Source organism: Syngnathus acus, chromosome 8 (assembly GCF_901709675.1).
Source record: "Syngnathus acus chromosome 8, fSynAcu1.2, whole genome shotgun sequence".
Classification (NCBI taxonomy): domain Eukaryota; kingdom Metazoa; phylum Chordata; class Actinopteri; order Syngnathiformes; family Syngnathidae; genus Syngnathus; species Syngnathus acus.
In genome coordinates, this window is record NC_051093.1 from 4,084,343 (window position 1) to 4,109,503 (window position 25,161).

General features: G+C 45.3%; 3 protein-coding genes across 6 annotated transcripts; 1 reads left to right on the forward strand and 2 right to left on the reverse strand.

Moving 5' to 3' along the window:
- Positions 1-9: 9 nt before the first annotated feature.
- stat3 (signal transducer and activator of transcription 3 (acute-phase response factor)) lies at positions 10-7,684 on the reverse strand. Of its 2 annotated transcripts, XM_037256479.1 has the most exons (24): positions 7,493-7,684; positions 6,418-6,561; positions 5,671-5,914; positions 5,507-5,599; positions 5,337-5,418; positions 5,167-5,267; positions 4,946-5,097; positions 4,326-4,484; positions 4,159-4,251; positions 3,915-3,974; positions 3,802-3,831; positions 3,617-3,710; positions 3,495-3,542; positions 3,331-3,414; positions 3,070-3,168; positions 2,821-2,956; positions 2,694-2,746; positions 2,509-2,603; positions 2,296-2,435; positions 1,992-2,210; positions 1,868-1,910; positions 1,416-1,475; positions 851-954; positions 10-698 (listed from the first exon to the last, which is right to left on the reverse strand). In XM_037256479.1, exons 2-24 carry the CDS (start codon positions 6,543-6,545, stop codon positions 634-636), a joined length of 2,382 nt encoding a protein of 793 aa, XP_037112374.1. In that variant the 5' UTR covers positions 6,546-6,561; positions 7,493-7,684; the 3' UTR covers positions 10-633. The 2 variants fall into 2 exon arrangements, with proteins under 2 accessions (XP_037112374.1, XP_037112375.1); XM_037256480.1 differs by lacking the exon at positions 1,416-1,475.
- A 498-nt stretch (positions 7,685-8,182) lies between these two features.
- On the reverse strand, positions 8,183-16,184 carry cavin1a (caveolae associated protein 1a). Its single transcript, XM_037256940.1, has 2 exons — positions 15,472-16,184; positions 8,183-10,015 (listed from the first exon to the last, which is right to left on the reverse strand). Exons 1-2 carry the CDS (start codon positions 15,940-15,942, stop codon positions 9,269-9,271), a joined length of 1,218 nt encoding a protein of 405 aa, XP_037112835.1. The 5' UTR covers positions 15,943-16,184; the 3' UTR covers positions 8,183-9,268.
- Positions 16,185-17,011: 827 nt separating this feature from the next.
- Positions 17,012-24,937, forward strand: atp6v0a1a (ATPase H+ transporting V0 subunit a1a). 3 transcript variants are annotated; one of them, XM_037256584.1, is made up of 22 exons: positions 17,012-17,154; positions 18,320-18,491; positions 18,769-18,847; positions 18,924-19,021; positions 19,099-19,227; positions 19,542-19,624; positions 19,692-19,818; positions 19,973-20,055; positions 20,122-20,215; positions 20,297-20,509; positions 20,636-20,786; positions 20,891-21,030; positions 21,156-21,322; positions 21,409-21,499; positions 21,740-21,858; positions 21,937-22,153; positions 22,234-22,341; positions 22,481-22,588; positions 22,915-22,959; positions 23,202-23,319; positions 23,426-23,597; positions 24,100-24,937. In XM_037256584.1, exons 2-22 carry the CDS (start codon positions 18,375-18,377, stop codon positions 24,191-24,193), a joined length of 2,553 nt encoding a protein of 850 aa, XP_037112479.1. In that variant the 5' UTR covers positions 17,012-17,154; positions 18,320-18,374; the 3' UTR covers positions 24,194-24,937. The 3 variants fall into 3 exon arrangements, with proteins under 3 accessions (XP_037112479.1, XP_037112480.1, XP_037112481.1); XM_037256585.1 differs by having other exon boundaries at positions 22,942-22,959; XM_037256586.1 differs by lacking the exon at positions 22,915-22,959.
- Positions 24,938-25,161: the final 224 nt, after the last annotated feature.

Sequence of the window (25,161 nt, forward strand, 5' to 3'; positions counted from 1 at the left end):
TTCTGAGTTGTGTACGTGCGTAATTGCATAAATGTACTTTTAATTGCAAAAATATACTTTCCACACATTATCCTGTGAAACAAACTGATTGTACATTTTCATATGTATATATTTGCAATATTTTAACAATGAGACATTTCAGTATGAATTTCTTTTATTGCCTAAATATAATGACTCGTAAAAGTAACATTCATTTTTGTACAAGAAACAATGATCGAACATGGCAGTTGTTTCCCAAATACTCATTTGGAAACAGATGGGGAGATTTTTAACACCACGTGTTAGGAGAAAATATAACTCAAGACAGATTCAAAGCGAAAGCATTGAAAACAGAAGACAAAAGAGGGCTAATGAAATGTAAGTATGTACTGTACATGATGTTTTATAGTTCTTGAAGATGAATACGGTAAAAATGGCAATCACCACATTTGCATAATTACATTTGGCAGGGATAAAAAGTGAGACACAAAAGTATTTTTTAAAACAATGACGTAGCTTATACGACGATGAAACTCACGACACGCACATTCATTTCAAAACGCATATTTAAAAATGATATCATTTTCGCACGTCACCGTGTGAGGAGACGGTTGAACGTTGAAAGTGACGCAAGCGTCGCAAGCGTCAGTAAAATCAAACCAAGTTGGACGTGTTCACATGCATGGGAGAAGCGACGTCCATGTCCAGAGTCAGAGATTCTGTGGATGAACAAGACAGCTGAGTTAGTTTGTTTTTTTAAAAACTGAAAAAATTAAGCTCATGTCAATGTGTCATGTTACTGGTCACAATATTAGGTACACCTCTCCGTAACAGAAGCGCTGCGTGAAGATTGTGTTTGTGTCTAACTCACCCAGATGTCCCGGATTACCCTCCGCTTCATTGGGCATCAGCGAGTCCAGCGTGCGCGGGGACAGAGATAGGGAGAAAAGGTCGCTGGTGTTGCCCGAGTTTGTGCTGGTGAGAGAGAGAGAAAAAAAAAAAAACACACACAAAAAGAAGCAATGACATCATCAGCTGCAGTAGACCACCATGGACACACAAACATGCTGACACGCTAGTGGGTTAGCTGATGGGGGAGATGTTACACTGCTTTCCGTGTGAAAATGGCAACGAATGGGACGGCAAAGAAGTTGGTTTGGGATTTGGCATTAGTTTCAACTCTAACGTCTTGAATCAAGCTAGTGGCGGTCTCGCTTGCCATCCTGTTAGCTCCCATGATTTTCGCTAGTTTTTGTTGGCCAGATTAACCGTGATGAAATGTGTGACCTTTAACAAACTTATCGATTACAGCATCGCTTTGCGATAGTGTTGATGGATGAGCTGACTACAGACACACATTAAGTGACACACACACACACACACGGCCCACACACAGACAGTCCCTACATGCCCCGCCCCCCCAGCAAAGCGCCTACCCCGCGAATCCGTTCCCAAGCAGCTCACTGTCCGGAAAGTCCATGAACACGGAGGGACACCTACGGAGACAGGTCAGGTGTGTGTGGTCTTTTTTTGTATGATGTGACTTTCAAACAGAAAATCTGCTTTTAAAGGACTCAACAGGGGGAGCCACCTGACGATTCATCCCTCCATACATTTAACCAACGCGTAGAATTCATAATTGGCCCTGGGTCCACTGTGACCACTACCACAACGGCGCAGCCCTTCACGTGCACACAGGATTTTACGCCAGTCACGAAAATAAAGCCCTCAATGTAAACCCCTTGTCAAATGTCCCGAGAGTGTGTTGACCCTTCTTATTTTCTTTCAACATTATATAATAACGGTAAGAGGGAAGCAGAGACACGTGGTAAAAAAATTGGTGTCTTTGCAGAAATCATTATAGAAGGAGCTTAAAAGTCATACTCACGGGGTAACGCAAATAAACTTGGTCTTCAAGTACGGCTGAATGACTGTCGAAAGAAAAGATGGCGTTAAAATACAAACGCATAATATGCTAATTATGACACAAATACATTTTATGAAGGACGTACTGCTCGTGGAGTCTCCCAACTCGGGTTCAGGAGCCGCTTCCGGCCTGCAGTACTTCCCGAAAGCTTCCTCCTTTGGAATTTCGGGGTAAAGGTACACGAGGGGGGAAACAAGGATGTTGGTGGCGTCCATGATTTTGTAACCCATGATGATGTCTGCGAAGGACATGTTGTTGAGCTGCTGCTTGGTGTACGGCTCCACGGACTGGATCTGAGTCTTGCCTGCAAAAGTTGACAGGCGGCTCGGCGTCACAACCCGATGCATATGATGTACAGTATTTCAGTTTAGGTAAAAATCAGCACTCACCGTTGATGTCCTTCTCGACCCACGTGAACGTGATGCCGCCCTCCTTGCTGCTCTCGCTGAAGCGCAGAAGAAATGTGCCCGGCGGTTTGGGGCTGAGAATGGCCCTCTCTCTCTCCTTGCTGATGAAGCCCATGATGTATCTGAGGGTCAAACGGGTGCATATTTTGAATTATAAAAGTGTCACAAAATACCTGGAAAATTCCACCGCCTTACCCCTCATTCCACAGCGCCAGGATGTATTTTTTGACCAGATCGATGATGTTGTCCAGCCACACCCAGAAAGAAAACCCTTTGCCGGCCATGTTTTCCTGCAAGAAAAAAAAATAAGAAATTGAATGAGGTGAGCAACAGAGCAACATGAGAGTTCGACATGGCGGACGACGAGTGAGCTGACTTACCTTGCAGAACTTGGCCCATGTAAACTGACAGCCGGAGTAGTTGACAGACGGCCCTGAAGGCACAACACAACAAATATCGAGCACAAGCTTGGTACACTCACAGACATTTGTTTTTCAACAAACTCACCTAAGAGTTTCTCAGCCAGTGTGGTGAGCTGCTCGATGGTCAGGCCTCTTTTGGTGGTGGACGAAAATTGCCAGCTGAGCACTTCAGCCACTTGGTCCCACGTCCCCACCGGCGGCTTGGTGAAGAAGTTCACATTCTGTACGAGGATGCACAGCAGCAAAATGTTTCAAAGTCTTTTCCTTGCCCCCCAAACCTTCACATTCCCATTCCCACAGTGGCTTTGCCAAAAGAAGGCGTGTGTCGTCCTACCTTGGGCTGGTCGGTGAGCATGTTGTACCACAAGATGGACGCCCATGCGTTTGGCATCTGGCAAATGTTTGATATGACCACCACCGGCAGCGAATGCGTCTGCACAAAATGTCAAAACAGTACATTGTCATTTCTGACTCATCAATTAATACTTTCCTACTAGCCAGGGCTTTGGCGCCATCTTATGGCATTTCGGAAAAAAATATACACGGAACCATTTTGGGCTTGGATTCACATTTCTTTCAGACATCTATGACTCACCTCCAGATCGATCTTCAGGCCTTGGTGATAGACTTCAGTCTCAAAAGTGATCAGATGGAGCTCCTCGGTGACGATAAGAGACGCCTACAAGAGAAGGCAGCGCTCGTAAGTACAAAGTGTGGGGGCGGGATACGATGGCGTGGAGGTGTTGCCGCGGCGCCTACGTCACTGTTGGTGCGTCCGCCGTTCCCGCACCGCTGCTCTCTGAGGGTCTGCAACAAACAGGAAGCCGTGAGGAAGTGAGCTTCATCAGCTGAGGCGAGCCAAATGCGCCGCCGCAACTCACCAAGTGTTTGAACTCCGCCGACAGGCTGCCATTGTTGGACTCTTCCATGTTCATGACTTTTGTATTAGTGCCGAGGATGTTGAACTTTCTGGACCTGAAACCGAAGCAAAAAATGGGAAGTGAGACTTTTGAATGTACGTTTACAAAGTACTAAACGTTTGAATGTAAGAGCTTGGAAACATTACCCTCTGATAGCAGCCACGTCTCCAGACTCCCTGAAAAAGTCAAAGCAGTTCTCTCATATTATTCATTAAAAAGGTCAGGTGTGCACATTAGACAAAACATTTTGAAAACTCACTTGTCAATGCAAACTTTAATTTTCAGCTGGTAGTTGAGCTCGGGAAACTTCACAAGTAGCCTGGAAGAATAACCATGTTAAAGATGAGAACATCAAGCTAGGATGCTAAACTAGAAGAGCAAATGTATTTGGACATGTAAACTCGAAAACAGACGTATGAATATGGTCCAACATTTTGTGTCCTAATGTGTCCCAAGACTTTTGTCCATATGTGAAATGAAGTGGAGGACATTTGAACTCTTACCTGACTTTGTTTGTGAACTGCACGCCTGTTTTGATGACCAGTGGTCTGTCCGGGTGCATGGGCATGCACGGTTGTCTTTCCACTACAAATGCACTGTTGAGACAATATCAAACTTTTGGTTTTTGGTTTTCCTTCAAAACAAATGTGTGTTCATCTTACAGCAATACCTCTTCATGAGGTTTCTGAACAAGTCCACAATCTTCTCCTCAAGGGCATGCCGGTGCTGGACGATGGGGTCTCCCTTGTAGGACACCTTCTGTTGAAGCTCCTCCAGCTTCTTGATCTGCTGTCGAATTTGGAGCTGGGACTCGGCCAAGGACGTGATCCTAGGTGGGAATGTTGAGCAGCTCAGGCCAGGCTACTACCAAAATAATCCATCCATCCATCCATTTTCTGAACCGCTTAGTCCCCACGGGGGTCGCGGGTGTGCTGGAGCCTATCCCAGCGTCATCGGGCAGTAGGCAGGGGACACTCTGAACCGGTTGCCAGCCAATCGCAGGGCACACAGAGACAAACAACCATTTGCACTCGCACTCACACCTAGGGACAATTTGGAGTCTTCAATCGGCCTACCAAGCATGTTTTTGGGAGGTGGGAGGAAACCGGAGTGCCCGGAGAAAACCCACGCGGGCCCGGGGAGAACATGCAAACTCCACACAGGGAGGGCCGGAGGTGGAATCGAACCCGCACCCTCCTAACTGTGAGGCGGACGTGCTACCCAGTGCGCCACCGAGCCGCCGACCAAAATAATCAATCCATAAAAAAAAATAAAAAAAATTATACTTACCATGTTTCGAGGCGGTCCAGACAGATGTTAGGCGGACCTCCGATGCAGGCAATTTGTTGTCGTCGCTTCCATTCTGCCAGTTCTTCGTCTGTCAGGTTCTTCTGGACGTAGTCCATTGCGGTCAGTAAGCCTCCCATCTCCGTCACAATTTGCTGCAAAAAAATAGACATCATTGTCAAGGTGGCTCATGAGCTAGCGATAGCATAATGCGGAGCACCCACCCGTCTGAGCTGGTCCAGGGTGCTCAGCATCTGCTCTAGCTGAGCCATTTTCTGCCTGGTAGCTGCCGCCTGGCTATTCCCGTTCAGGTCCTGGTTCAGCTCTGCAACCAAAACAATTTAGATTTGCTGGCGTATAGAATAAGAAAACTCTAAAAATGAGTATGTGCTACCTCCTTGGCTTTTTAGTGTCTTGTAGTTGAAATCAAATTCATCCTGCAGGTTCTCCAGCATCTTCATCTTTTGTTCCATGTCCTGTAGGAAGCAAGAGGACATCACCCTCAACCTCAGGACGGCGATGTACCAACCAGGAGTCCACACGTCAACATATATCAAAACAAACCTGGACTCGTTTCCTGACATCTTGAAGGTTGTGTTCCAGAATCTGCTGCTTCTCCGTCACCACTGTCCCAGTCGGGTGGGCGGCCTGTCCATCCTGAGTGCGACACGATGATGTTACGCCATCAAATCATCACCGCCGTTAAAAACCCGTGTGTGGTTCCCGACCTGCGCGGCAGCAGTGGCCGTCTGTAGCAGCCGCTGCTCCTCCCACAAGCAGCGGGCGACGATGCGGGCGATGTCCATGGGTTTCTCTAGGTACTTGCTCTGCAGGTGCTGCTTGATCCGCCGCAGGTTGTGCTGGTAGAGGACGTTGTTCTCCTGCAGGAAGCGGCTGTACTGCTGGTCGATCTCGCCCAGGAGATTATGGAACACCAGGGTGGCATGAGACTCCTTGTTGGCAGCGAAAGTCCTTTCAGGGTTGAAGAAAAAAAAAAATATATATATAATAATAATTCAATATTTGATGCTTTTGAAACACCGAAAGGAAATATATCAAGGATTCATTAAATTTGTCCAAATTCTGCATTTCTTGATTGTTTTGTACACTCCATATGCTAACTTGCTTTTTAGTGCATAAATATCCCATGAATAGCACTGTTGTATTTTCCTCATCTATCTTTCAAAATTAAAAAAACAAAACTTAAATCCAGCCTCCACAAACATCCATAAAAGCAATGAATAGCCTGATTAGGCAATAATCATAACATTTATGACTGTTGCCTCATGAGATTGTTGTTGTAACCGTCAGAGCGTCACAAAGGAGGAAACCCTTTTAACTTTCTTGTTGATCGTCAGGACGTGGTTATAACCGTGCAGGAAGTGGTTGATGAAAAAATAAATCTAATTGTTAACGGGAAAAGAGGCCATGAAAGTTCACACTTGTTTTCCTTGTCGTTGAATTTGTCCACTCACCAGTCCTGACTTTCAATCCAGGGTGCGAGGAACTGCCGCAGCTCCATTGGGAAGCTGTCGCTGTACAGGTGGTAGAGCTGCTCCAGATACCTGGTCTCCAGCTGCTGCAACTGATTCCACTGGGCCATCTTGACCGACACCTAGCTAAAAACATAACCAGCGGATTTCAGGATGCTCACTTCCTGTATACTGAAGCGAATAGCTGCTATCTCATTCATAAACAACGGACGTCTCTTTCTGTCATTTGTATGTTGTAAAGCTACAGAAAGGATTGACGTGTAGTTGTAACCTGAGAGTTTTGAGATGGTTTTGTTGATTTTCAATTAGCTGCAAGAGGCAGGTTCTATCCGCCAGCTGGTCTTACAGCATGCTACAGCATTCCCAGGAGGAATCAACAAAAGCCTTATGACCTTATTCAATAACCAGTGTTTGCAACCCCTTTCTATCCTGCCATTGAGACTATTTCATCGAAAATAATATTACAGAGTCCCACATGCAACACATATTAGCAAAAGTCACGTTTTAAAAACAGTGTGAACATGACTGAACACAAAAAAATGAGCAAACTGAGAATCATACAGCACATGAGGACATAATATAAGCTGTCAATTACATTTAAATGCATTCCGAGCTATAAAACGTTGAGCATTTCGCAAGACAAGAGCTGCTTTGTTGTTTGGCATTGGTGAACTAGTATGTGTATTTATGTAAGCAGGCCAGTGCAAGGCAGGTCTCGGCCATGTTGTCCTGCAGCAAGGATGGAGATGGGCGTGACTAACCAGTAATAAGACAAACAATTGTTATCTCAGTCATAACCTATTAATAGCGATCGCATAATAACGATTTGCAGTCTTATTACAGTGATTGGGCTAGCACGGCCATTTTGTAATAACATTTTGCGCCAATGAAAGTTATGTAACCCAAAAGATTTCAGCAGCATGTTTACGAGTTAAACGCTGTTTAAATAAACTAAATTACGACTCAATTTTTAACAGTGGGGGAAACTAATAATATAATAATATTGCATGACACCAACTAGACCAAAATAACAGCTAAGTAAGTACGGCTGGCTTACCTGACTTGTAATAACCCTTGCTCCTTTACGACGTTTCTAGCGATATTCCTGCCAGCCCTCACTACTTTTCCGCCGAACAAAATATTTCAGTATAAAGATAGAGACGCAGGAAACTGTCACAAGTTTACACCCACGTCGACGAGGTCCCCCGTCCGAAACTCTGTATACATTGCGGCGTTTTCAGCCAAAGAAACTCCAGTCTCTGCTTGACTGACAGTAGTGTCCGTCAATGGCTGCCAAACGTCAAGTATTATAGCCAATCGGAATGTAGCTTGTCCACAGAGAAGGCGGGGTTTAGACCCCTTGGCCTTTGCTCGTCGTATTTCACTGCTGTCGCAACTGCGCTGTTCCACTAAGAAACGCCTCCCGCTGAAACGCTGTTGAAAAGCGTCTAACATCCGAGGGAGTGAAAACAACTTAACGCAACAGCCAGCCTGGAAGTCATCTGAATTACCGGTAGTGATGACGTCATCAACGCCATTGCCATTCTTTTTTGACTCCTCGGATCAATATTTACATGAGAAATGAAAAAAAAATATGGAATAAAATACTAAACATATATTTAGCAAGTTCCTGAAACTTTTGTCCAAATTATAGCAAATAATAAGTTATGAGGCGATTAATGTTCAACAGTATTAGATGTTTAAAAATGAATGTAAAGTAAGTAACACATCAAGAAAAAGCCAAAAATTAAATAAACAAGTGAGAAAAATATGCACACTTTATTATTCCAATGTAACATATTGAACAATACGAATCCAGTCTTGTTGCAGTTTTCATGTTTAACCAGGTATAGGAAACTCCACAATACCATCATGCACTCAGAAAAAGTATTTAGAGTACAATACTTACGGCACTTTGTGTATTTCCTTCATATAATACTAATTTTTACACATTAATCAATGCTTGAGTCACAAAACATACACACACCAGCAACGGATTACTTCAATACTGCAATGCATAAAAACTGAGCTTTCTGACCCTGCTGCATTTCTTCCTTGTACTGCAATTAAATTGCCACAGAGTCTATTGCAGGAACAATAACACAAGCACACGCACACACTTTATTTCTCACGGTTCTTGCTGTATTGTTCTGTGCTCCACTCTGCCCGCTGCAAGCTTCGTAGGGAGCACTCCTTAATTGAATTCTGCAGCTCATTGATTGGACGACCTCCTGTGCTGTGTCGTGGCCTTGAGAACAACCGCAACACAACATGATCGAGGTCATACACAAACGTCTCCAGACTACGCCATTAAAAATAACACTCAAGATTATTTCATCAAATGCTTCTCCAGAATGTGAAGTTGTTATATTTCTGTCTTTTCTCGTGTGAGAATCTCAAGGCAACTGTTTATTTTCCCCCACTTTTGACCACAGGAACACCCCGACACCTACCCTGAAACCTTCCAAACGACTTCCCGGTACCCTCGCGACTCTCGTGCGCATGCTGTACATGGGCAAATATTCAACTCTACATCACAACAGCAATGAATATTTATAGCTTTTTTCTCTTCCTAGCTGGTACTCGCATTCATCAAAACAACAAGCGAAAAAGCACAAACCGGTCCTGTGTAAAAAGGGGTAGCCCATTAGCCTATTAGCCTTTTAGCGTAGCTTAGTTTTCCTTGCAATGTGGAAAAGGGAAGTGAGTATGAAAAGCTTTTGGATAAAAAAAATGGAACAGATGTGAATATTTGCATCGAGTCCTCATGGCTACTGATGTGTCCTCATGGAGATTCCGCCTTTTCTCTGCCTTATATATCGGGATGGACTCTCTACTCATGCTGGGTCTTCTCTAGGTGGTCCGCTTCCACCCTGACCAGCGGAGGGTCCTTCAGCATGGCCTCCATCTCCGGGCTGTCTACGCTTACTAGCTGCCCCTCCTCCACATCCACGTGCATGCCCAGCCCGTTCTCCTCGCCCTCGGACAGGCCTCCCGCCTCCGTCTCCTCGGCCATGGCGGAGGGGACGACTACGGGTGCCTCCTCCACGCCCTCGCGGATCTTCTTGACGTGGAAGGTGAAGGGGGGCACGCGGTAGACGCTGGTCTTGGAGCGGGCGTAGACGGTGTGGTCGGGCGAGAGGGACTTCTTCACTTTCTCCTTGGAGCTCTTCATCTTGACCCGGCGCTCCACATTGGGGGTCATGCGGGTGCCCAGTTTGCTCATCTTTTTTTCCAGGCTGTGTTTGGTCTTCTCCAGGTTGTCACGGGTTTTCTTCCTGGTCTTCTCCAGGTTCTCACGGGTCCTTTGCTTGGTTTTCTCCAGGTTCTCCTTGGTCTTCAGCTTGGTCTTCTCCATCTCTTCCTTGGAGAAGGCCTTCTTGATGCTGTCCACTTGCCTCTTGGTGGAGCGCTGCAAGCGCTTGGTTCGGGATTCCTCCACGATTTCCTCGATCTCCACCTCCTCGTCCGAGTTGAGGTTAGCCGGCTGGCCCTCGCAGCCCTCCTCAGGGAGACCCACCGTCGTCCCGTCCTCAGCAACCACTTCCGGCTTGGTTTTCTTTGCTGCCTTCATTTGGTCCTGAAAAGATAGAAGAGCACAACATAATTGCAGCAGAGCTTCAATTGATTTAGAAAATTTCACATGTGCTAAAATTACCATTCACTGATACTGAAGTATATTATGACTGCGAGGTTCGATTAATTATCATGGCAGAATAGTAATTACCATTAGCCTCTGGGTGAGATCTGAAACCTTCTGAGTCATTCTTATGAAAGGTTCATGGACTGCAAATGCAACTGCAGTGCCATCAAGTGGCTGCACATTGCATCAGGTGGCATCACTCATTACAACACCAAGTTGAGGTTGATGCGGTTGCCATCTATCGAAAACCACATCTAAAAAAAATTATCTGAAGCTACATGGCTTAGAGGAAGAGACTAATTACAGTTATCATCGACCTAGTCATACCGAGAGTGGTGTGTGCTCATTTCCTGTTTTTTTTTTTTTAAACAACCTCCCAACAACACTTACGCAATTTAAACGCTTTCATTTCCAAAGGAACGAATGAGTACCCAGCAAAAGATTGGACGTCAACCAATTACAGTAACATCATCTTATTTGTATCTTCATATTATTATCATTATCATCAGGCATTTCTTTTAAATGATGTGTCATTGATTTTTTTGTTTTTTAGAAACTTTAAGTATCTAAACTGTAAAAGTAGTATCGGTATTTGGTATTGTTATCGATGACTACCCAAGAGTTGAAGCACTTGTACTGGACTGACGAAAACAATTCAAACATCCCTAACATAATTTTCATTCACACAAAATTTCAATAAGATGTACAAAAAAAAAAAGTCTGACTTGTCAAAGTCCAGACAGCAGATAGATGAAAGAAAATGCCCATGTCCAACAGTGACATACGACCCTGTCGTAAAAATGGACATTCCCTCCCTGTGGAGTGGATTGGACTGGGTCGGGGTGGTGCAGTTCTGTTTGCGCAGGTTTATTCTGGGCTGGCCTTTTCCTCTCCTTGGATTCCAACCGAAATTCTCTGGCCACCCGCCACGCCGGTGCTATACATGGACACCACAGGCTCCCTTAACCCCCCTCCCCCTCCCGCCCCTGCTGCATGGCAACAGGTAAACACGATGCCTTGTCCCCATGGCAACCAGCTCCACACTTCGCCTGGCGCAGCTGGCGCATTTTAGAAGGGCAAACAGCTGACGCCATGACGACACAACACCGGGATGAAAGTCCAAGCATCTTAATTAAAAAAAAAAAAAAAAATGGAAGCCTGCTGGTTGCCGGCACACGTGCGCTGAAGAAAGTGATGTCATGAGGTTCGGGTGTAAGACACACAACGTTAATTCATTAATTTAGAGGCACAAACTTCCACAGCAAAATCAAACTTTGGTAAAGTCACGCAAGGGCAATATATAGCCTGTACAGGATTTTGCAATTGTTTCAAAATGACCTCATCACAAGAATCATCTTCCGTTTCCATGGAAACCTACATGGAAATAATGAGTCAAACAGTGTTTACCGGCAATGGAAAAATATGCAACTTACACGTTAATCATGCGACTTAAGAAACTACAAATGGTTTGACACTGCACGACAGTTCAAATTTACATGAAATGTTGCATTTAAATCGGGAGGTACTGTATTCTGTAATCACAGCACCACCTACCGGCATGATTAGGTACATCATGAATCGGCAGTATTAACTTTACCAAGTAGTGTCTACTCCACTTGAAAGGCTTTTTACATTTTCATTTTTAACCTTGGTTTGATTGTGTTTAGATTTTACTTTTCCATAAATATAGAAATGATTTGGCATCAGCCTGACTTCACTGCCCGCCTATATTTAGCAGGTACACGAGTAATATCAATAATAGTGTTTACCGCTATCTGAATGTACATGAACATTCCAGATCCGCCATCACGCCTAAATGGCGTCCTCGCACGGACGCCATTCCTTTTCAGGCAGTGCGACGCGAGGCCTCGGCGGCGGGATCAGCTGTCGGATCCCATTTGCCCCTCGCAGCTGTGCTTTCTGCATCCTCATTGAGTGATACGGGCCTGCGGAGAGCGTTGGAGGTGCATGTGTGCCGCAGGTCTTCGAAGAATGCCGCAAAGCTAAAATAAGTGCTTGAGCGTGTGATTGTCAAGCCCACCCATATCTCCTCAGGTTTTAGACGCAGTTTCGGTTTTGCGAGTAATGGAAAGCCCAATAGCACCAAACAGAGGCCTCACTCTTCCACTTAACTCACACGGCCATGTTATATGACATCCCCATCTTCCACCATCAGAAGGGAGTTCTATGTTTTTTTTAATGACTCTATGATACGGAAAATGTAACCTTTTCCTTCGCAACCAAGCGAGAACCAGCGGCTTCCGTCAGTGTTTGGAACTTATGATGAGGCAACGGGCTCCTTCGCACTTAGATGATGTCATTCATATTGACATAAGACACGGGTCGAACATAATTTGAAGCATTTTCTTCACTTTGGATTTTTCACAGGTGGATAAGGTGAAACAAAAATTCCGTCCTTTGTGGAGTTTGCATGTTGAGTTGGGTTAAATTGTAAACTGGGTAAATTAAAGATATCAACAAAGGTTTTCCCATGAGTTAAAATCTAAAAAGGCAACGACTGGATAACCAAGTTGTGTAAGTGAGAAATGACTGGCCATGCGAGTCAGCATGCAACAGTGAAATGTGAAGCCGGTCAGACAGCTTTCCACTCGCACGGAAGAAACGGCATTTGAATTTCGGGATGACGGGGCCCGAAGATGCATGGAATGAAGACAGCGATGTAGCGTGCGAGCAAAGACGACGCTGAAAAGGTTCTGGGTTAAAGGTCCGAGCCAGAGGGGGCTAAAAACCGAGACGAAGGGGAAGGGGAGATGCCAGTGAGATGAATCGCCGTGCTAAATTGGTGCTGGCTTTGTTTATAAGTTCGGCTGCTGTCTGCTTCGCTAAGTGCGGTATCAAGAAACAATTGCAACAAGTGGAACTGATTTGTATACTCGAATGTAGCACTGAGCGACACTCGAGAGCTTGATGAGTTTGGCGAAAAGACATGCGGATGGTAAGTGAGACTCGAGGGTGGGCCGCAACACACCCAGATTCCGGCCGTACGCTCCCGATGGACACATCACCGACTGGATTTAGCCTTACAAATACATTTACACAGCTATGAATAAAACACAGGTGAAGAAGACGGGTGAGCTGTGATTGGTCGTCACCTGAGCAACTGTGATGTCATTTTCAGTCAAGCAGCAAAATGGCCGGCCCTGAGATGGATTGATTTTGCTGCTTAATTAATATTCCAGATATACTATACTCAACGAAATATGACGTTTGGACTATTTTAAGATGACCCCCTTTAAAGTATTGTTGTGTTTTTCTTGCGAGCATGAACATCGTGGACTTAATTGAAGCTAATGCTTTGAAAACAAATTTTACTATAACTTTAATATAGGCCAGGCATTGTCAACCGGTGGTCCGCGGCCCTCTAGTGGTCCGTGTCGGTATTGTAGGTCGTCCGTGAAATTGGAAATGTAACATAATTATAACATTTTTAAAAGTAAAATTGATTCATTATTTCGACTTGATTATGTCAAATGTAGCTGACATTCCCAAAATAGACATACAGATGCAAATAAATAGCCTATATAGGTCTATCATCCTTCAGTGCAAAATAAAATAATATTCTGCCATAGCAGTGGTCCCCTGAGTTGCTTCTTGATTATAATGGTGGTCCCTTGGAGAAAATCAATTGACAACCCCTAGTCGAGGCTACTTCAAGCTACATAACCGCCGCAGGAATGAAAATTCTAAACTCAAAAAGGACTCCTGCATGTTATTTACCTCAAAGAACTCCACCGTTGCTATCTAACATATCTATTCTCAATGCATGGATACGAAGTTAAAGCCGGATGAAAATTTGAGACCCTTAGTTAACGCTGCGTTAGCAAGGTCCTTTAGGAAAAGCAAAGCTAAAGTCAGTAAGCGACAACCACACACCGTGACCAGAGGCCTTTAAACAAGAACGTATATATATTGCACTGACATTCATTCTGCTGTAACCTCGGCGTGCCTCACCCTTATCTCATCCTTAACCTGATTCAGAGTCTAAATTTGTCCCACTTGTAACACATTAACACTTATACAAAGAGGAAAGTGGTAAAACTTCAACAAAGGCCAACGTAGACTTGCGACCGAGCCAATATCTTGCCAGGCCATCAAATTAAAAAACGACGCAGCTCATCCCTGCTGGCAAAAAATAGAACAGTGCGAGGGTGAAAGAAATAGCGACAGGCGGCGTGATAGCAGCTAGCTCCCAACAGCTGCTCGGAAATCGGGATCGGGTTGAAACAATGATAACGTAGCATTAAAGTTGATTAAGAAATTAGATTTGGTTGTTACTCTAAATAACTGTAAGATGAACATGGACAGTCTCTCACAGGAATTTTGTAAAAAAAAGTTCCAAGAAGCAGAATTTAATCAATTACTAGCAAAACAAATCTTGAGGGGGGTATTTAAAAATTTGCTGTCTTATGGAATAATTATTCTGTGAATGATCCCAACAATTATCCAATTAATCAGTTCAACCTTTCGTGTTGAGGACACACATAAGAATTGTCGGCCTTACTGTATGTACTGTAAGTATGTACAGCTTACTATTTCCTGCTAAATTCTTGTGAAAACACGCCGACCATGTAGATGATCGCCAAGCATGAGAGCCACCTGCTGGGTGTAATTTATTCAGCGTTTGAATTTCTGACAGATACCAAAAGTATAGCCAAAAGTTCTTCTGCAGCCAAATTCCCAGGGGGTGGGGGGGCAAACCCACGAATGAGACATCTCAAGATCAGTGCAGCTGAATACTAAACCTCAGCCGGGCCGGATGTGAGAACATGTCCAGCTAAAAACGGTTCACCAGTGAGCGAGTGTCAAGTTCAAGACGGTAGCTTCATCGCTCACGTTAACTCCTATAGTGGCCTTTATTTTATGACCTTTGTTTCCAAAATAATGCTGTTGCCGACAGGTACAAATAACCCAGAGTGCTTCAGGAGACCTTTGGAATAATAGTAACTACGTCTTCATTCTGTGCCAAGGCGTCCGGCCAACTATGCTCAGTGGGTGGGGCTCTAGTTCTATCTCGAGCCTCTCCCCCCTCTCTCCATGGCCAGTATTTGGGGGGCTAATAATTTTATTTACACCAACGTATTAATAGCGTCTAGCTGGCTGATCGTGATGGAAGTCCTGTGGAATGGGAGTGGCCGAGTGCGGCTTTCACGGGAAACCAAACAACATTGCAATGGGCTAATTGTGTGGAGAATATCCAGCACATGAAGCTCCCAATGGCCGTTCTCTGCTGCATAGAATAGCAAAGCTTTCGGCTGCCAGGTTGCCACGGAAACAAGGAAGAAAAATAAACTATAAGAAATTATATAAGTGCTGATTAAGATTTGTTGTATATGGCTCACAGGTTCCCTGGGCCCATCTTTGGCCCCACTCACCTGGAAAATGAGGACTTTGAAGTTGCGCCTCTTGAGAAGTTCGCTCTCGTTGCTGTCCAGCTTCTTAATCTGGCCCGCCTGCTTCTCCAGGTTACCGCGCACCGTCTTGACGTTGACGTTGACTTTGCGGACCTTGTCTAGCATCTTGGCGACGGTGGTGGACGTGCCCAGGTGGCTCTTGGACAGCTTGGAAAGCTCATCCTGGATGGTGGACACCGACTTCTCCATGGCCTCTTGACGCACTTCCAGCCCCGTCTGGGTCTGCTGGATCTGGTCCACCACGCCGATGATCTTGTCGAGTAGAGCCAGGACCATTACGCCGTTCATCTGAGCTTCGCTCTTGACGTCCTCGATGGGGTTGCCGCCATCCATCGCCGGCTCCGCCGCGGCGCCTACCAGGGCAACATCGTCGTCATCGTAGGGCACCTCTGCCAGAGTTGCGTGCTCCTTCTGGACCCCTGTATCCGCCATAGCTGTCAAAAAACAAACGGCTCACACTCCCTCTGCAGATAAAAATACACCCTTTGAAAAAGAACCACCAGGATCCCCTTTAGTCCCTTTAAACTTATCTTGTCTCCCCTACTCACTAAACCCTCTGTGCCTGTGCCTCTGGGATGCCAGCCAGCCAAGGGGAGTTGGGCCTCTCACTGCTCAGGCATGTGTGGCTCCACTGAAATGCCTCCGTTCCATGTGAAACCACCCAGTCAGAATTTTCCCTGACCCACCTACCCGGGCCCCTGTTGGCAGGACTCCGCCTTCTCCTGTCCCTTTGGGCATATGGGGGGGCTTGGTCCCAAACTGTGGCAAGAGGCGACATGATTTGTCGAGTCAAGTGTGTACAAAGTATTCCCATGTTCAATACACAGTATATCCCAACTTGATATGATTTTTTTAGAATAGATTTTAGAAATAAAACCTGTCTCATTTATTGGTGTGTACTTAGGCCGACTACACTATAGTATTTTAATCATGGTCATGATGATGCAATAAGCGTCTTTGGGTTTTTGAAAAGCGCTATACAAATTTAATGAATTATTATTATTATTAATGTTGATTAGAACAAGTAAACATTAGAACAGTATAAGCAGTCTCCAATTCAACTTTAATACATTGCAATAAGAACAACTTTTTACAAAAAGCAGCCATGAATTCTGTTGATCCTGCTGATTGTCTTCTTATGACGCTTATCTTCTTCGGTCTTTGTTAGCAGAGGAAAAATTAAAAATAATGTTGTCAAAAAAAGCACTATTCAAAATAAGCACACTTACAGACAATACTTGACCATAACATTTCTATTTTCTATCAGATATATATATATTTTTAATCTATATTAAAAGACAACGTATTCGGCAGACGGTACATTACTGCCCCCATGTGGTCAGGTTGTTAAAACTTGACGAAGTCTTACTTTCCGGAATGGCCCAAAGAATTAAACAAATCTAACAAAAAGTCAAGGCAACACTCTGTAATGTTTAACTGTGGTCTAAATTTGTTTTTACACTAATTATTATGATGCTTTCATCTAGCTTGGTGTCGCAGCATGTCACGTGATCATCGGTGCACTTCCGCTTTGGAAAGTCGTTGACAAATTTCTCCGTCGCCGAAGTCGTCCATAACAAACAGGATAAGAAGGTGATAACCAAGGAAAAACAAGGCCGAGGAGCTATTTTATCCAACTCAAGCGTAAGTACGCCATTTAAAAAACAGCAGTTGATGAGAGAGCTTCAAGCGTAACGCGCTAACTCTTTTGCCAAACTTGGTTACATATTAATCAACAGGTGCGCAAAGTTAGCAATTAGCCACACTGTAAACTCATCATTTAACGGGGATACAAAAATGAAGGTCACCAAGAACCTTTAGTTGCTTTTATACTTACTGCTTGCTTGCAAATGTCGTTTCGGCTGCTTAAACGACATGCTATTTGCGATAGAAAACAATAAAAATGCGCTTATATAAAATGTCATTTAGCCGAATAGCAAACTCGTAAAGTAATGTAATGTCATTTAGCTTTTCAAATATTCACGTGTTCTTACTTTGAATTTTGACGCTGTCATGGACCAAAAGCTGGCGTGCTGTTTGTGTATAGTAACAAAACAAGACTACATTGAATTTTGTGTTTGAATTGTGGGAGTATAGTAAGGCTTAATGGTGCTACAGGTCACATGTTCCCTTCATAATCCACAGATAAGCCTTGTATGTGGTCCTTTTCCCCTACTACAAGGTGTATCGAGGAATCCCTTGTCTTTCCTCATCTGGCATCCCAGGAATTGACCCTCAATTGTGCCTGATTTACTCTGCGCTGTCAGTCCACTCCAGCACTACTTACTTTGTTTCATTTCTATTTGAATTGTTTGCCAGTGTAACCGCATTCCTTCCCAGATCATGGGATCAGCGTGAAGGCAACCGGATTTTCTTTCCTCTCGTCACATGGTAACTTCTCGCATGCTATTGCTGAAGTTCACACGTATCTGTTATTTATTAGTCTCCATCTTTAGGAAACGACACACTCCAGGCTACTCGAGAGCTTCTCCAAGTGGGACCAAGCTCTGATTAGATTACTTATATTGGATTTATTGCATACAGAATGATTTATTTTCTTATGTATCCTCTATAGAAGTTAATTTCGCATTTCATTCGCAAGTGTTAGCAAAACTATACTTCATTGATTTACCGCCAGCCTCAGACTTCGATGAGTCATGCCGCTTTAGTGTTCGCATACATGAGCAGGTTCATGAGCCGAAGTCATGAGAGAATGTGAATGAAAAAAGGTGCGCAAGCTATGCATCTAAATAAACAACACAACTAGGCACCGGTTCACCGTGAAGGTTATTTGTGTGATTTCTTTTAGGTGATCTTTCCTTCCTGAAGGGCGTGCCTGGGTAGCCGAAAAACCCGCCGCAAACATGGGGGAACTCTTCCGGAGCGAGGAGATGACGCTGGCGCAGCTCTTCCTCCAGTCGGAGGCGGCCTACTGTTGTGTCAGTGAGCTGGGAGAGATTGGGATGGTGCAGTTCCGTGATGTGAGTGGCCGATTGTAATGTGGATTATCTGATTTTGTTCTCAAAATGGCCATCATTTAGGTGGGGTGCGGTGGGGGGTAAGGTTCAGGAAGCTCGTTGAGAATGAGTGCATGCCTCATTGTAGCATCTTAGTCATGTGCTCACTGCTGACGCTTCATTTCTCACATGAGGGCAGTCACTCCTTACTATCCCTAAGGGAATCTTGCGTTGGAGATGGATCATGTTGTACATCCATTGAGAGAGAAAAAAAAAAGATTATAATGTCCTTGTGTCGCAGTTGAATCCTGACGTGAACGTGTTCCAGCGCAAGTTTGTCAACGAAGTGCGGCGATGTGAGGAAATGGACCGCAAACTGAGTAAGTATAGTCGTAGAAAGGAACTACTTCTATATAATACCGGATTACTATGAAAACAATGCCGCGTCGTTGGCAGGGTTTGTGGAGAAGGAGATCAAGAAGGCCGACATGCCGATCGTCGACACCGGCGAGAACCCCGAAGTCCCTGTCCCGAGAGACATGATCGACTTGGAGGTGAGGGAGAAGAGAGCACCACGGTTTCCCTTCAGCCATCTTAACGTGATTCACTTCTCTCTCCTTCCCTCCCGCAGGCCACGTTTGAGAAGCTGGAGAACGAATTGAAGGAAATCAACACCAATCAGGAAGCCCTGAAGAAGAACTTCCTGGAGCTGACCGAGCTTAAGCACATTCTGCGTCGCACGCAGCAGTTTTTTGATGAGGTCAGCTGGACAGCACACACATGCGCTCGCACACACACACGCTGGTCAGAACAGGATGTGACATTTACTCTATCACACTTGGCGTCTCAGTTGCTGCCAAGTGTCTGTTTTTCCGGAGCTTTGCTTCGACATTAGTGCCGCTCTAGCGCCTCCATAAACATTACCGTCTTGTCCGCGCGTGTCGAGTCGTCTTTAATGAGTTGAAATGAGCCGTGATGGAGGTTAATCATTTAGCCGGACAGACTGCCGTTGAGCTATTAACCTTCTCTGCCACTCTTTCATCCCTGTCGTGTTTTTTTGTCCTGTTCATGCAGATGGAAGACCCCACGTTGCTGGAGGAGTCTTCCACCCTGCTGGACCCCAACGAGGTCAATCGCGTGGCTCCCCTCAGGCTTGGGTAAGACCAACAATTGGACACATTATCGTCGTCCTTCAATTCGGCAGTGACTTGTTCTGTTTTACAGATTTGTTGCCGGAGTCATCGGAAGGGAGCGTATCCCCACATTCGAGAGGATGCTGTGGAGGGTTTGCCGAGGCAATGTGTTCCTGAGGCAGGCGGATATCGAAGACTCTCTGGAGGACCCTTCTTCGGTCAGACTGGAGTGTGCTGATCCGTGCATGTCGTGCATGCAGCATAAAAATTGATAAATACATCACAAGTCGTCAAAATTCCCATTACCTCGCTCACAGGTAAATTTTGAAACCGGGAAACTCATAATAGATGTCACGTTTCATGTGTTCGCAGGGCGACCAGGTCCACAAGTCTGTCTTCATCATCTTCTTCCAGGGAGACCAGCTGAAGAACAGAGTGAAGAAGATTTGTGAGGGGTGAGTCAACAGAGTCGCATCGTTTTTTAGTTTGTCGATATTTGCTCACGTGCGCCTCCCTCCCAGTTTCCGAGCGACATTGTACCCGTGTCCGGAAACACCTCAGGAGAGGAAAGAGATGCTCGCAGGGGTGAACGCTCGCATCGATGATCTACAAATGGTAATTTCGCAAACGCTCACGTCAACAGACACGCGTCGTCACACAGTAAGTACGCATTTCCCCCCTCCACCCTTCCTCAAGGTGCTGAACCAGACAGAGGACCACAGACAGCGGGTCCTGCAGGCGGCAGCCAAGGCGGTGCGCGTGTGGTTCATCAAAGTGAGAAAGATGAAGGCCATCTACCACACCCTCAACCTGTGCAACATCGACGTCACCCAGAAGTGTCTCATCGCCGAGGTGTGGTGTCCCGTCTCCGACTTGGACTCCATCCAGTTCGCTCTGCGCAGGGGCACGGTGAGTGGAGTGGATTCACACTCATTGGCGACCAAGACGAGGCCCACCCGCACAATCTAACGGCTATCAAGAAGTAGCTGAGATGACATCCGTATATTTGAAGACGTTTGCTGTTGTGCCGTTCAGGAGAAGAGCGGCTCCACCGTGCCTTCCATCCTGAATAGGATGCAGACCAAACAGACCCCGCCCACCTACAACAAGACCAACAAGCTCACCTCCGGCTTTCAAAACATCGTGGACGCCTACGGAATCGGCAGCTACCGCGAGATCAATCCAGGTATGGCCCGCTTTTATGATGTCACACTTCCGTCTGTCTGCCTGTTCCGTCATCTGTGATATCTCCCCCTCCTTCCCCCCCAATCTATTGCGCAATCACTCCAGCTCCATACACCATTATCACCTTCCCCTTCCTGTTCGCTGTCATGTTCGGCGATCTGGGCCACGGCGTGCTCATGACCTGCGCCGCTCTGTACCTCGTCTTGCGAGAGAGCCGGCTGATCGCCCAGAAGAACGACAACGAGGTATACACCTCCATGTTCCATCATCTTGCCCCTCACATTCATTCCGATACGCAGCGCCGCTTCCTCTGAGCCACGGGAAGAGATTTCTTCTTTTTTTTTTTTTTAACTTGGATTTTTTGTGTCAGATGTTCAGTATGGTGTTCGCGGGGCGCTACATCATGCTGATGATGGGCCTCTTCTCCATCTACACGGGCATTATCTACAACGACTGCTTCTCCAAGTCGCTCAACGTCTTTGGCTCGGGCTGGAGTGTGCGGCCCATGTTTAACGTCCGCGTGGGAGGCAACTGGACGTAAGTGGCGCGGTGTGCTCAGGAAAGTTGACTTTTTTTTTTTTTTTTTACTACAATGACAATTTTTCCCTCACTCTCCTTTTCAGGTTTGAAACACTTGAAGGCAACAAAGTTTTGCAGTTAGACCCTGCGGTAGACGGCGTGTTCAAAGGGCCCTACCCCATAGGCATTGATCCGGTAATTTTTTGCGATGAGCAAAATCAGTTAGTTAATTCTAAAAAAAGAAAATGGTTTTATCAATTTAATAACCTTCACGTAAACATTTCAACTTTTGCCATTTTCAAAATCAAATGCGGCCCTTGAACACAAAGCCCAACTTCTATTTAATTAGGAGTTTTTTTTTTTAACTGTCTCTTTAATGCATCATAGTTAAATACAGCTCAAACTATAAACACTAAGCCACATCTTATCCATCAGATCTGGAATATTGCAACGAACAAGCTGACCTTCTTAAACTCCTTCAAGATGAAGATGTCGATCATCCTGGGCGTCATCCACATGCTCTTCGGTGTCACTCTCAGTCTTTTCAACCACCTGTGAGTGTTTCCCCACCTCGTCTCCTACTCGCTCCATCCCTTCGAGTCGCTAACTCTCTCTTTTGTCTTCCCGTTCAGTTATTTCCAGAAGCCACTCAACATCTACTTGGGCTTCATCCCCGAGATCGTCTTCATGGCCAGCCTCTTCGGCTACCTGGTGCTGCTCATCTTTTACAAGTGGCTCTTATACGACGTTCGGCTGTCGCGAGACGCTCCCAGCCTCTTGATCGCCTTCATCAATATGTTCCTATTCAACTACAGCGACCCAACCGTCAAGCCTCTCTACACAGGACAGGTAGGGGCACCTCTTCATCATCGTTATTTTTGTGGTGGGAAGAAATTAGCTGAATTTCCTTCATTTGTTTCTTGTCACAGCAAGCCCTGCAGACCCTCCTGGTGCTCATCGCCTTGGCGTGTGTTCCTTGCATGTTGATCGTTAAAACTTTGGTCCTGCGAAGACAATATTTGTGGCGTAAAAACCTGGTAGGATGCAGTTACATGTTCTTCACCCTCACCACTTACACTATGGCTGTAACCGTAAATTCTTAACCTTAAAACGTCCTTTGTACTAAACTGAAGACGCCACCGTAGTCTCTCTGAAAGCTTTCGTGTTGCGTCACAGGGCACCCAGAACTTCGGGGGCATCCGGGTGGGCAACGGACCCACTGATGACGAGGCGGAAATCATCCAGCACGACCAGCTGTCACAACATTCTGAAGATGAGCCTGAGGTGAGATTGTGTTGGCCTTTGAAAGATTTATTTGTAAGCGGAAACCTGTGCGTTTCCACTACAGACGTCCATTATGTATTGAGACGCTCTTGTTACAGAACAGCTAATCGTGTTCAAACGCTTTTTGGTTGATGTTCATTAAAATTGTTTTGAAATCCGAACAAAGCGATAAAGATACTGCTGTGTTAGAAATGATGCAATGCTGACTCTTTTTATTAACCTTTTTTTTTTCACTTTACGAGTGTGTAACCCATTTCTTTTACGGCTCTTTGCTGTGTGTGTGTGCGTGTGTGTGTGTGTGTGTGTGTGTGTGGTCAATAATCAAGCGTTGCCTTCTGTCGTCTGCTTTCAAGGCACGCGAGGAGGAAGAGGTAGGACCCGAAGCCTGCCGCTTGTTCTTTCCTAATACATGTTATCACGCTCTGTCTTTTCCTTACCTTTGGCGCCCCCTTGTGTTGTGTCGGTGCATGTGTTGGTATGACGCAGAGCATAACTTTGTGCATATGGGTTCACTCCTGGTTCATGACTGGTGTCCTGCTGACTGATCTCAGGGGACTCCCGAGGGGGTATGCCGCCATCCATTAAACTGACCGACGTGCCTCTTGTGCCTCAGTTTAACTTTGCAGATGTGGCCGTTCATCAGGCGATACACACCATCGAATACTGCCTGGGTTGTATCTCCAACACGGCGTCCTACCTCAGGCTTTGGGCTCTCAGTCTGGCTCACGCACGTAAGTTTGGTTTGGTTGAATTGGAAACAGCTGAACTCCATTAGAAGTCCAATTTGATTGCGACGTTCCCGCCGATGGCCAACGTGGCGTCCGCTTTACGATACAGAGCTGTCCGAGGTGCTGTGGTCGATGGTGATGCACATCGGGCTCTCCACACGCAGCGTGGCCGGCTTCTGCCTGCTCTCCATCGTCTTTTGCTTCTTCGCCGTGCTCACTGTGGCCATCCTGCTCATCATGGAGGGCCTGTCCGCTTTCTTGCACGCGCTGCGGCTGCACTGGTGAGCAACACACTTGTCAATATTCCCATGGCGCTTTGATTTATTTACTCAAATGGGGGCTCTTTAATGTGTGAGGAATAAAATTAAAATAAAACAAACAAAAAATCAAGTTTGACTTAGCATAAGCAAAATATAAACCTTTAGTTTTTATTAACACAATAAAAAAAATTAAATAAATCACACTAACTCCTTCAGGTTTATTTGATCATAACTCTTTTTTTTGTGATTCATTTACAACTTGTTCAACCATCACACGCTACTCGTAAAAAGTCATCTCTTCAATTAGCATCGCATTTTTCTTTGAGAATAGAACCCGATCACTTTCTGGACAGGAAGTAGGTTTCACATTCTCGGGTGCCGGTCCAAGTCTTGCATCCGGCTGTCGTGGGGAGGAGTCTCCTTTGGAACGGAGAGCAAGGGTCGTGAGCGACAAGCTTTGACCGGCGTTCCTGTAAACACCTCCGTCTTCAATGCACCTTGTTGTGTGTACGTGTTTACGCAGGGTGGAGTTCCAGAACAAGTTTTACTCGGGTCAGGGCTTCAAGTTCCTCCCGTTCACCTTTGAAGGCATCCTGGATGGAAAGTTTGAGGACTGAGATCACCCCCATCCGTGTGCTTGTGTGCGTGTTGTGTTATTGTTTGTTAAAATGGGTCATATGCATTTTTCCCCCCCACCATGAAACAGCTTCAGGTGTCTTATTTTAAGATCTCTGACATTCTTCGGTCAACATGCACAAAAGATCAAGAATTACAGTAAACTCGTCACATTCTTGTCAGCTTTTGTTACCATGGCGACTGGGGACTGAACTGCAGCAAAGTGAGGGCTATGCAATGTTGCTATCTTGACAACTTTGTTGCTCTATTCAGCAACGTTTCTGGCTAATTTTCAGGAACTTGACGAAGGGCTTTTCGTGACTAGACTTTTGGAGACCCCGATGCCCCCCCCCCCTCCTGAACTGCTCTTCTTACCTTTGTCTTTGACATGGTTGTGCTTCTGTGTCTTTCTTGAGAACACAGACCCTTAACTGTTTGCAAAACAGTAAAAAGTCAATTTTCCAAAATGTTCAAACAACGTTCGTTCTGGTAGCATCATCTTTCACGTCTGTGTGTCATGTTTGACGTAGTTTAATATTATTTATGTGAGTGTTGTGGTCAATGGTTAGAGCAGCATCAATAAATGTGCGCTGGTCAGTGGTGAAGGTTCAGAAAAAGGGAAATGGTTTATCAGGACCCTTGTGAAAATGTCATGGCGACAGATGCTCGCCGGGATCTTTGATGGCTCCTCATGCTGTTTGTGTGTCACGGCAGATGAAGTCTTCAATAAAGGAGAGAAGAGATGCTGTTGGTTGTCTGCTTATGCGTAATCTCAAACTGAGATTCAAGTGATTACGCTCATATGCACAGTTGTACAAATGCTAATCGTCACGAGAACTCGGATAACTTTTTAAAATATACTGGAGCACCTTTCATTCAAAAGCATAACATCAAATAAAAAAATCAAACCAAAAAATAATGAATAAAGTTTAATCGCCTGCATTTCATGTATGTATTTTTATTTATTATA

Coding starts and splice junctions, on each gene's coding strand:
- stat3 (XM_037256479.1), bottom strand. CDS start 6,545: ATGGCCCAGTGGAATCAGTTGCAGCAGCTGGAGACCAGGTATCTGGAG. Junction 3,711..3,801: donor GACGTGGCTGCTATCAGAGG/GTAATGTTTCCA, acceptor CTTCGGTTTCAG/GTCCAGAAAGTTCAACATCC. Junction 2,211..2,295: donor GGTCGAGAAGGACATCAACG/GTGAGTGCTGAT, acceptor CAACTTTTGCAG/GCAAGACTCAGATCCAGTCC.
- cavin1a (XM_037256940.1), bottom strand. CDS start 15,942: ATGGCGGATACAGGGGTCCAGAAGGAGCACGCAACTCTGGCAGAGGTG. Junction 10,016..15,471: donor TCAAAGTCCTCATTTTCCAG/GTGAGTGGGGCC, acceptor CTATCTTTTCAG/GACCAAATGAAGGCAGCAAA.
- atp6v0a1a (XM_037256584.1), top strand. CDS start 18,375: ATGGGGGAACTCTTCCGGAGCGAGGAGATGACGCTGGCGCAGCTCTTC. Junction 20,216..20,296: donor GCATCGATGATCTACAAATG/GTAATTTCGCAA, acceptor CCCTTCCTCAAG/GTGCTGAACCAGACAGAGGA. Junction 20,510..20,635: donor TCGCTCTGCGCAGGGGCACG/GTGAGTGGAGTG, acceptor TGTGCCGTTCAG/GAGAAGAGCGGCTCCACCGT.